This window comes from Leptopilina boulardi, unplaced genomic scaffold (genome assembly GCF_019393585.1).
Source record: "Leptopilina boulardi isolate dan_hultmark-lab unplaced genomic scaffold, ZJU_Lbou_2.1 LbouV2_121, whole genome shotgun sequence".
NCBI lineage: Eukaryota > Metazoa > Arthropoda > Insecta > Hymenoptera > Figitidae > Leptopilina > Leptopilina boulardi.
The window spans coordinates 4,887,200-4,899,493 of NW_026137665.1; the positions used below are offsets into that span (position 1 = coordinate 4,887,200).

The 12,294-nt window shown below is 28.3% G+C and overlaps 1 protein-coding gene and 1 long non-coding RNA gene across 2 annotated transcripts in view; one reads left to right on the forward strand and one right to left on the reverse strand.

Annotated features, from left to right (window-relative positions):
• Positions 1–12,294, reverse strand: part of LOC127285551 (uncharacterized) — a 182,397-nt gene that overhangs the window by 56,771 nt on the left and 113,332 nt on the right. The window lies entirely within an intron of this gene.
• LOC127285376 (dynein axonemal heavy chain 12) overlaps positions 1–12,294 on the forward strand; it is a 46,907-nt gene that overhangs the window by 5,904 nt on the left and 28,709 nt on the right. Inside the window, exons 6-15 of the mRNA XM_051311359.1 lie at positions 21–231; positions 409–682; positions 5,093–5,473; positions 5,543–5,636; positions 5,770–5,924; positions 7,866–8,151; positions 10,457–10,618; positions 11,319–11,530; positions 11,727–11,844; positions 11,925–12,165. Coding sequence (XP_051167316.1) covers positions 21–231; positions 409–682; positions 5,093–5,473; positions 5,543–5,636; positions 5,770–5,924; positions 7,866–8,151; positions 10,457–10,618; positions 11,319–11,530; positions 11,727–11,844; positions 11,925–12,165 — 2,134 coding nt within the window. The remainder of the gene's footprint in view (positions 1–20; positions 232–408; positions 683–5,092; positions 5,474–5,542; positions 5,637–5,769; positions 5,925–7,865; positions 8,152–10,456; positions 10,619–11,318; positions 11,531–11,726; positions 11,845–11,924; positions 12,166–12,294) is intronic.

Here is a 12,294-nt window from a genome sequence, read left to right on the forward strand (position 1 = left end):
TTTTTTTCCATATTTTTCAGACCAGATACGAATACTTTTTAGTTGGTAAACTTCATCAAGACGATGGAAAATTGTCTTTAAAACACTATGCAGAACAAGTGCAAGATCATATTATTAAAGAATTAATTAAAAGTCATAGAAATTTTAATTTGGAAATATGTCGAGAATTTGAAGAGCTTGAAAGTAAAGCTTTGAATATTCCAGAAAATACTGAAGATTTACTCGAGTTGGGTAATAAATATTATGATATTTTTATTTATTTTGGAATTTTGATTAAATTTTATCTGCTTATTTCTTTAATTTTTGCCACAAATTTATATTTATTTGTAATTATAATTAATTTCACTCATTTTTTTTTATTTTGATATAATTGATAATAATAATAATAGAGAATGGAATAATTTATAGGAAAATTTATGGTATATGCAACGACAATTTTACTGGCTCAACTAAATGAAAAAGTATCGCTGTCTTTATTTATGATGTCCTCATTACTTGAAATGACGTCTTTGGACAAAGATCACATTGAATTGAATAACACGACAGTTAATTGGTTACAGCGCATTCAATTAATTTTCGAACAAAATAGTTCACTATACGAACAAAAGAAATTTGAACTCGAAGAATATCTACAAAACAAAAATAATTCTCTAAATACAGAGATTGAAGAAATGTTCCCAAAGTATATGGGAGCCGGAGTGACCAACAATGAGACACTTTATACAAAGACACCACGGTGCGCCAGAAGGAGGTTTAAATAAAAATGAATTGGCACTTAAAAATTCCTTTTGATTATGGTTCTATAAGATGAATAAAAAACTTTTCTCAATAGGTTTTAAAATCAGCGGATAAACTTCCGAAAACCCCCCCCTTCCGATTTTAATGAAACTTGGTATACTTACGTAATTTCATGCGCTGATCACGAAAATGATAGTGAAAATTACCGCAAATTTCATTTTTATGGTGAAAACCATAAAAAACACCATAAAATTATGGTTTTTTGCGTTTAACTCGTAAAAAACGCAAAATTAAAAAAAATCGTTCTTACAAAAGTTGTAGAGCTTCTAAAAATGAACATTTTATGTCCTATACATTTTTTACCAAAAGTCATTAGTTTTCGAGAAAAATGCAAAATATTTAAAAACGGTGAAAATTACCAACTTCTAGCTATTATCCACAAGAGGCAGATGTCTTATGTGACGGACAATATCTTTTAATAAAAAACCTTCTACTCTTTGCTGTGCAGGGCTATTTCCAAAAGAACTTTTAGGGGAAGACATCTTGGAGGAGGGGGGTCGGGGTAGGTTCCGTACCTTCCAGTACCATTAAGAATGTGAATTTGACTGTCTGTTTTGAAAGGGAGCAACGTTGCTAGGGAAGGCGGGCTTCGCCCGCCTCTGCATTCTTTGCTGTGCAGGGCTACTTCCAGGGGGGAGGGGGGGGAAGACATCTTGGAGGAGGGGGGTCGGGGTGGGTTCCGTACCTTTCAGTACCATTAAGAATGTGAATTTGACTGTCTGTTTTGAAAGAGAGCAACGATACTAGGGAAGGCGGGCTTCGCCCGCCTCTGCATTCTTTGCTGTGCAGGGATACTTCCAGGGGGGAGGGGGGGAAGACATCTTGGAGGAGGGGGGTCGGGGTGGGTTCCGTACCTTCCAGTACCATTAAGAATGTGAATTTGACTGTCTGTTTTGATAGAGAGCAACGATACTAGGGATGGCGCGCTTCGCCCGCCTCTGCATTCTTTGCTGTGCAGAGCTACTTCCAGGGGGGGAGGGGGGGAAGACATCTTATATATTATATATACATAATATATGTATAATATAATATAATATCATAATAATATAATATTCAAACGAATCAAATTTAATGTGCGATCTCTCAAAACTATCTTTATAGGAATTCCAGTTTCGTGGTATTAGTAATTTTTGTAGTGTGCTTTTCATGTTTCTGCATTTTTCTCGAAAACTAATGACTTTTGGTAAAAAATGTATAGGACATAAAATGTTCATTTTTAGAAGCTCTACAACTTTTATAAGAACGATTTTTTTTAATTTTGCGTTTTTTACGAGTTAAACGCAAAAAACCATAATTTTATGGTGTTTTTTATGGTTTTCACCATAAAAATGAAATTTGCGGTAATTTTCACTATCATTTTCGTGATCAGCGCATGAAATTACGTAAGTATACCAAGTTTCATTAAAATCGGAAGGGGGGGGTTTTCGGAAGTGCACCCTTACGTGCCCAATTTGAAACAAATTGAGTTTTAAATATTTAAAAATAGTATTTTATGAGGAACCAGAATTTATTTAATGTATACTTATATGCGTATAGATAATAGATGTTTTAGATTTGGGTTCATATAAATTTATTAACAATGAAGTTATTTTCTTGTTTCGTTTTTATATTTATGCATTAAGAGTGTCGAACGGTATCTGAAATTCTTTGGCAAGAAGAGAGCTTTAATTATCGCTCTGAACGGTGAAATAGTTTTCATTTTAAAATACTTTTTTTCTCGAAACACGAACACTTTTAACAAAATCAGCCAAAATTCTCATCTTATAAATTTCCTAAATCCAAAACACTGTACGAATCCATAGAAAAACGTGGTTGCAAAACAAAAAGTAGAAAAGTAATCTAATAACAGCTGCGACTTTGTGCGCCCTGCATGCTGCTGCCATCTGACGGCAGCAGGAGGTAATGAACCTGTCATTATATTACTTTTCGTTTTGCAATCGTGTTTTTGTATAGATTCGTATAATCTTTCGGATTTAGGAAATTTATATAAGATAAGGATCTCTAGCTGCTTTTGTAAAAAGTGTCCGTCTTTCGAGAAGAAAGTATTTTAAAATCAATTTTTATCATTTTCACGTTTAGTGCTGTTTTTATAGAGCGATAATTAAAGGTCTCTTCTTGCCAAAAAATTTCAGAGACCATTCGACTCTCTTAAATAAATTTTGTCACTATTAAAATCGTTCTTTTAACATCCCAGTAAAAAAAAATAATTGAGAGTAAGGAAAAATAATTGGGAGTTAGCTTACTTTGTATTCGGTTTGGCGTCTAAACCGTGTAGGGACGTTGCGGCCAATTATTTTTTCTTACCCTGAATTCTTTTCATCTGGATTGTTTGAATTGATGTTTGTTGATCAACGTTTGCATTACAAATGAATAGAATGCATGCTTCGAAGTATCAAAATGCCGATTTGGAATAAGAAATGTAAAATTTTATGAAAAAGACAAAATGTGAAATATGACAGATTTATCGACAATTTTACCATGTGAGTAGTGTTCATATGATAAATTTACCATACGAGCACTACTGACATGATAAAATTGTCGATAAATCAGTCATATTTCACATTTTGTCTTTTTCATAAAATTTTACATTTCTTATTCCAAATCGGCATTTTGATACTTCGAAGCATGCATTCTATTCATTTGTAATGCAAACGTTGATCAACAAACATCAATTCAAACAATCCAGGTGAAAAGAATTCAGGGTAAGAAAAAATAATTGGCCGTAACGTCCCTACACGGTTTAGACGCCAAACCGAATACAAAGTAAGCTATCTCCCAATTATTTTTCCTTACTCTCAATTATTTTTTTTTTACTGGGATTATAATTTAATTTTTTAAAATCGGACACAAAAACCACAGCAATATAATTATTTATATGTAAAATTGAAAATAAGTAATTATTTTATCATTTATTACACTATTTATTAGATTCAATAAATTCTGATTCCCCATAAAACACTGTTTTTATATAAAAACTCAATTTTATTTAAATCGGGCACGTAAACTGATTTTAAAAACTATTGAGAAATGTTTTTTATTCATCTAAGAATCATAATCAAAAAGAATTTTTAAGTGCCAATTCATTTTTATTTAAATCACCTTCTGGCGCACCGTGACACACTTTAATTTTCTGAAAAACTACTTAAAGAAACTCGACAAAATTTTAAATGTAAATGATGTTTATGACAACACAATCTCCAAAAATTTTAGCCACATTGATTCATTATTTGCAAAGAAAATTGAAAAAAAACTGTTTTTGACATATCAAAGTTTTTTTCTTGAAATATAATGATGATTTTTATATAGATAGGAGAGTTTTAAAAAACAGTTTATATACTTCGATTACTTATGTTTTTAAATATCTAATAATTTCAAATTTTTTAAAATTCCATAAACAATTTTTATTTAAGAGTGTCGGTCTCTAAAATTCTTTGGCATTTAATTATCGCCCTATAAAGTGGCACTGAACTTGAAAATGATAAACATTGATTTTTAAATACTTTCTTCTCGAAACACAGACACTTTGGAGTCATGCACATAATACGTCACGCAATTTTTACCCTTTTTTGACCCCCCCCCCTCCCCCATGTCACACTTGGCTCCATACATAAGCGCCATTTTTTCTATGGGTCGTTACAAATCTCTAGACCACCCCCCTCCCCCTGTTCGCGTGACGTATTATGTGCACGACCCCTTTTCACAAAAATCGACCAAAACACCAAGGATGCTTATCTTATAAATTTCCTAAATCCGAAAGATTGTGCGAATCCATACAAAAACGCAATATTGAAAAACGAAAATTAGGAAAGTATAACATAATGACAGCTGCGACACTGTGCTCCATGCATGCTTCTGCCACCTAACGGCTGCAGGACGTAATAAAGCTGTCATTATAATACTTTCCTAATTTTCGTTTTTCAATCGCGTTTTTGTATGGATTCGCACAATCTTTCGGATTTAGTTAATTTATAAGATAAGGGTCATTGGTGTGTTTTGGCCGATTTTGTAAAAACTTTACGTTAATACCAAAAAATTGCTTAAAAATTTATAAAATTGACATATTAATATGTCTTTGAAAAAAAGGTGTCTCATCGTTGGTCACTTTACCCTTTATTTTTTATTAATTCTCCTGTTAGACTTTTTTTATTCCATGTAGAATTATATTTTTTTAAAATTTTAATCTATTATTTGAAATTTTTGGGTTTGAATAAAATTTCGTTATTATAAATTAAAATTTTTAAATAAAAATGCAAAAATAATGAAATATTTTACGAAATTATTTTTATTATTTCAGATTAGAAATAATGAACGATATGGACGATGGTAAAAGAATAGGTGAGTATATTGTATATATGCGAAAATTTATTCACTGCCTGGACAGAATGGACGAACAAATTGAATGGATAAATCGTGAGGAAAAACTTTTTCAATTTCCATTGAGTGTTTATCCAAAAATCAAAGAACTTAAAGAAATTATTTTACCATATTATTCTCTTATATATCGCGCTTATCAATGGAAAAGAGATTTAGGTGTTTGGCTAGATGGACCTTTTGAATATCTTGATGCAATTATAATTGAGAATAAAACTGTGGAATATTTTACTGATTTTTCGAAAACTAGTAAAACATACAAGACGAAGATCAAGATGCATATTGCCATGGGATATCCGTACAGGTATTATTAATATTATTTTAAAAATCAGTTTTAAAAAAAAATTCCTTTTTACTTATTAACAATAAACAGTTTTTCAGGATCAGTGGATGATCCCGATCCTTTTCAGCAACCGGCTCCTATGAAATTGTGTTATCAATTATTAGACGAGGTTAAATGGTTCAAGGTAAACAGGAATCTTTATAAATATTGAGTTTAAATTGTTTTTGCTTTAATAGTAGTAAGTAATACTAAAACAAAAAGAGTCAGTACAATATTGAAGAATCGGTTTTTAATTTATTTTTTATAAATATTTTTAGCAATATGTTCCATTGGCACTTTGTTTTTGTAACCCAGCACTTCGTCAAAGACACTGGGATGAAATGTCCCAAATTGCTGGTTTTGATTTGACTCCAAATGCTGGAACAACTCTTCGAAAAATAATAGCTCTTAATCTACTGGAAAATTTGGATCAGTAAGTCTTTACATAATAATTCAAAAATTTAAGGGCGGGAGCTTAAAATTTAATATAGGAAAAGTCTAGTTAAATTTTTATCTATCAAATTTCCATTGTTGATAAACAATTTTTCGATGTATCGAAATAATCGATATATTGAAGTAATCGATATATCAATATATTAGTATTAGTATTGTTAAAGACAAGAAAAAGCGTTTTAAAAATAATTAAGAAAATAATTTCAATATATTAAAATAAGAAATGAAAGTGAACACAAAAATTCTATTCTTTAAACATTTAAATCAAAATTATTATTCAAAAATTATTTATTATTATTAAAAATGTATAAATTAATGAAAAATTAATTTTTAAATATTTTATTTTTTGTAAAAGATTGTGGCCTTTACAAAATGGTTTTTAAAGTTGAAATAAAATTTTTTAATTATTATTATTATTATTAATAATAATAATAATAATAATAATAATAATAATAATAATAATAATATTAATAATAATAATAATAATAATAATATTAATACTTCTTAAATATTATTTTTGTATTTTTTACAGATATTTCCGTCCAACATTTCCTGAAAATTTAATTTAAATTTTCAGGAAATGTTCGTCACAAAAATTGACTGAATATTTAAATTACATTTTCACTTAACTTTCGCTATAAATTTTTAATGGATATTTAATTTAAATGTTCAGTCAATTTTCGCGACGAACATTTCCTGAAAATTTCATTTAAATTTTTACTTAATTAAAATTAAGTTAAATTAAATTCACTTAAATAGATTAAACTTAGTGACCACACTTTTAATACTTCAGATACAATTTACGTAGAAAAAATTACATTTAGGTAAAAACATTAAAAAAACCAATAAAGAAAAAAAAAGATACTAAATTTCCTACTAAAATATTTCTCCTACTAAAAATGTTACTGAAGGACCAAAATCTTACTAAATTTAGTGGGAAAACCACTAACTTGGCAACACTGTTTTCACGTACTTTACAGTACTGTTGAAGATACGTCATAATTTGGTCATAACCTAAAAACAATTTGGAGGAAAATTTGAATAGTCGTTCTCTTATCAAGTGTTACTTTTTAAATGTTGTCGAACAATAATTGTAATAATTATTAATTATAAATTTTGAATTTTTTATTGTTTTTTAGCATTAAAAAATCACATTTTTAGTCGCTGTGTAAGTATAAATGCGCATGCGTATTGCTGACACAACTTATAATCAGTGTTGCCAAAATCCACGTTTCATAAACTTAAATTTTTGCCTGTCCCAGTGTTTAATGTCCCACTGTTTAAATTAAGCAATCGCAAGAAATTATTTAAATAAAAATTGTTTGTTAAATTTAAAAATATTTTAAATTATTGTATATTATACTTAAAAACATAATTAAACGAAAAATCAGCATTGTATTTCAAGAAAAAAATTACTCTGGTACGTCAAAAACAGTTTTTTTCAATTTTCTTTGTAAATAATGAATCAATGTTTCTAAAATTGTTGGAGATAGTGTGTTGTCATAAACATGGTTTACATTTAAATTTTGGTCGAGTTTCTTTAAGTAGTTTTTCAGAAAATTAAAGTGTCCTACTGTTTAAACTGTCCCACTGTTTGTCACTCTCCCCTATATAAAGTTTAAATTTTACGTAAATAAAAAAAAATTCATAAAATAATTGTCAAAAATGAATTGTACAGATATTAAAAGTTATTAATTCGAAATATCAGATTTTTCTAAAAATAGGCCACAACGCGACTTTAGGTAAAATATAATGGAATAACCCTGTAACATAATTTTAAATTCTTAATAATATCGGAAAATAAATTGGCACCCCTAAACAACATATAAATTACGATTGAATGAAATTAGTTTTTAATTATTTATTAAATTTTGACAAATTGATTAATATAAATAATATAGATTGAAAATTCTTTTTGTAGATACGATATTTTTAGCACCAGTGCAACAAAAGAGCTTGTTTTACAGCAACTTCTTTCAAAAATGATTCATGAATGGGATGATGTAATTTTTACCACAATGCCATTCAAAGATTCAGGTGTTAATATTCTTACACAATTAGATGACATTATTGCCTTATTGGAGGAGCATATTGTTAAAGTTCAAGCAATGAGAGGATCGGCTTTTGTAAAACCAATCGAAGATGAAGTCAAAGCTTTTTATGAATTGCTTTTGAGAATGCAAAGGACTATTGAAGAATGGACAAAGGTGTGTGAATTTAAAAAAAAATACACAATACAAATTTTTCTTTTTTTCTTTAAAAAATTATCGTTTTTTCAACTAAGTTTGGCAAATTAAAATTTAAGTAAAAATAATTCTTAAAATATTTAAATTATAATTACCTAGGTTTCATTTTAAATAAATAAAAATTTTTAAAAACTTCTTTTGATACATTTAAAATAATTTATAAAAATTATTAAATCAAACGTGAAAATTATTTTATTAATATTTATTATTAATATAAAAATTATGAATGAATAGGGATTAATAAATTAATAATAATAATAATAAATATTAACTTTTCAAAAAGATGCAAAAAATGACTGAAAAAGAATTGATTAAATTTTTTTGCAATTTAAAGTTTGAGAACTTATTTTTAAAAATGTTTGAAATCTTCGATTTTTTTTTAAATTTACAAAAAAACTACTTCTTTTTACTAAAATTTAGGATTTTTGTTTAAAAAGTTGGAATTACTTTTTTTTATTCTATACACTTTTTTAAAATTTTATTTTCATGGTAAAATGTTAAAATTTAAAAAAAAACTTTTAATTTAAAAAAAAAAATAATGATCTACAACTTTTAAAATTTTGAAAATGTTACAAAATTTTGAATAAATTAAAAAATCGTTTGTCTACGACGTGATTCGGTTCAAAATTTTTGTGAAAGGTAGTATTTTTTAAAAAGATTTTCAAAATAAATCGAAGGATATAAACAGTTTCAAAAATAAGATCTTTATCTTTAAATTGCAAAAATTGAGTTAATTTCTTTCTCGGTCATTTTTTGCATTAAAATTTCCAAAAATTCACTTAATCCTTTGCGGCATAGTGACACTCCTGATTGTGAGTGTCACCTTTTTTCTTGCACTTTTTTGAATACTTCAGCCACTATTTTACACTTTTCAGTAACAAAATGTATTTAAAATGTATTTTAGAATATCTATTGCAATATAACTACATTAAAAAAGTGTTTTTTATAAATAAAATAAATGTTATAAACAAATTAAGTTTAAAAATAGCGTTTTTTTACAATAAATGTAATTGTGACTAAACAAAAATAGGAAATAACCTAACAATAATGTCTATAAAGTTTTCGGGGTCGCTGATTACGAATCTGGCATCAGATTTTCAAAATTCAAAATGGCGGATCCAATATGGCGGATGACAAAATGAAGATTCGATCGGATTTGATTAAAACTTGTTATTCGGGGGTTTTTGAGGTCGCTGATTACAAATATGACGTTGGACTTTCAAAATTCAAAATGGCGGATGACAAAATGAAAAATTGATCGGATTTGCTTGAAACTTGTTACTACGGTGTTTTTGATGTCGCTGTTTATGAATATGACTTTGGATTTTTATAATTCAAAATGGCGCTTGTGTGTGTGTGTGTGTCTGTGATCAATTTGATCAATTTTAACAAAATTGTCCGCTATATTGGATCCGCTATTTTGAATTTTGAAAAACTGACATCGGATTCGTAATCAGCGACCCCGAAAACCCCTAAGTAACCAGTTTCGAGCGGATATGATAAATTTAAAAAAAAATGTCCGTCATATTGGATCCGCCATTTTGAATTTTGAAAATTTTTAAAATCTGGCTTCGGATTCGTAATCAGCGACCCTTAAAACCCCCTATAATGCACTTCAAAGATAAATTCCTGTTAAAGAAAAATGTATGCTTCAAAGGGTTAAAAACATGTAATTTTAAAAAAATTTCTTAAATTGATAAATTTTCAAGAGAGGATTCAAAAAAAAAAATCGTCAAAAATTTACAATTTTCAAAAATTCATATCAAAGGTTCAATACCCCATAAATTGTTAAATAAATAAATAAATCTCATTAATAGTTTTAGAAAAAAAATTCGAAAAAATTATCAACCTTTTTTTCGTATAGGACGAAAAAAAATTTGAACCAAAAATTTAGATTGATTATAATTTGGACTATTTAGAATTTTTTTCGATTAAAATTTTGAGTATATTTAATTTTTGAATTGATTGTTATTTCAGCTGATTAAGATTTAATTAGAAATAAGGGGACGAAATATGGGGCCATCCATAAATAACGTTGCACTATTTTTCACCATTTTCGACTCCTCCCCTCCCCCATGTTGCACATTTTGCATACATTAGCGCCATTTTTTCTATTGAATGTTACAAATTCTTGACCCTCCCCCCTCCCCTTCAAGCGCAACGTAATTTATGGATGGCCCCTTATAGGTAAACGTTAGAAAATGAAAAAAAATAAGGTAAGGGTGACTTTCTGTGAAACCTGATACTAATAAATTTATTATTTAAGGTGCAAGTTCAATGGATGTATCTTTTGCCTATTTTCTCAAGTAAAGATATTGTTGCTCAATTACCTGAGGAAGGAATTTTGTTTTCCGAAGTGGATTCAATGTTTCGTAAAGCAATGAATCAAGTTTTCAGAGAGCCAAGAGTTAAAAACACTGCAGGCTCTGTTCGTAATAATTTACAATCTTTTTTTTATTCTAATTAAATTTTTATTTACATATACCTACACGGAAAAACTTTATTCAAGAATCATTCCTGAATTTGTTCAGGAACTGAGAATATGAGAAAAATTCTGCAAAATTTACAGAAAAATACAAAAATCATTCAAGAAAATATTTGTATTTTTATTATGACATTGGAAGACTTCTTGTTAATGCCGCGATCGGAATATCTCAGTCACTGGGCGTTGAAAGTTTCTTGAACTGTTTTAGAAGACACAGTACAGTAACCAAGCACTAGGCAGGGAATGGTTGCGTCAAATACGTTTCCAATGCATAATACCATAAGCTGCTAAGGTAGCTGAGAGATGTAAAGCGGAGTTTTTGGACTCTCGAGGACGTGGGATCGAGTCCTTCCAGAGTAAATTTATTTTCTCGCAAACGTAAAAATTTATTCTAAAACAAGTTCAAGACTTTCTGTAGTGAGTTTAGGAAGTTGTCTTGAATTTCTCTACAATTCTTATAGAAATACTGCTTAGAATTTTTCAAAGAAAATATAAATAAGATTTCTTAAATTATTCTCATATCCTCAGTTCCTGAACAAATTTAGGAATGATTCTTGCACAAAGTTTTTCCGTATACCTAGTTTAGATATTTTTGCTTTTAGTTATTTCAGATGTAAAAAAAATTTATTTATCAACTTTTTAGTTGGGTCTCTATGAAAGTATGAAAGACGCCAATGAAATAATGGAAAGAGTACACGAAGGTGTTGTGAATTATCTCGAAAAAAAGAGACTTTATTTCCCTCGTTTCTTTTTCCTTAGTAACGATGATATGTTGGAGATTCTCTCTGAAACAAAAGATCCCCTTCGTGTGCAACCTCATTTGAAAAAATGCTTCGAAGGAATTGCCAAACTTGGGTAGTCTATACTTTAGAAAAATGAAATTTAAATAAAAAAATTAAAGAAATAAAAGAAAAGAATTAAATTAAATAAATAAAAATTTGTATATTATAATACTTTCTCCACGAGGAAGCAATAAATAAATTAAATGAATATTTTTTTTGCTTAAAAATATTCTGAAAAATGTTAATTTCTAACTTATTTTTATTTACAGCTTCAACGAGAATTTAGAAATTTTCTCAATGTTTAGTGACGATAGAGAAGAAGTTAAATTGGAAAATATTATTTCAACAACAGCAGCTCGAGGTTGCGTTGAAAAATGGCTTGTGCAGGTATTAATTTTTTTGGAGTAAAATTATTTGAATTTCTCTTAAATAGAAAATTACTATCTTGAAAAGTTGTTACTAATTAGGTGGAAGAACAAATGGTGAAGTCAATAAGACACGAAGTGCTAATGAGCTATCGAGACTATGAAATAAACGAAAGAGTTTCATGGGTTTTACTTTGGCCTGGAATGGTTGTTCTCTGTGTTTCACAAATATATTGGTGCATTGACGTTCAAAATTGTTTGATTACACACATGAAATCTGTTTTGGGATCACTCTATGATAAATTGAAGAAACAGATTTTTGATATGGTAAATCTGGTAAAAGGTAATATTGGATACTGAAATATTTTATATTATTAGAAAAATTAATACAAAAGTAGTAAAAAATAAAATACTATTAAATTATTCTATCATAAAATCTTTTATTATATTAAGTTAACAAATTTCCAAAAGC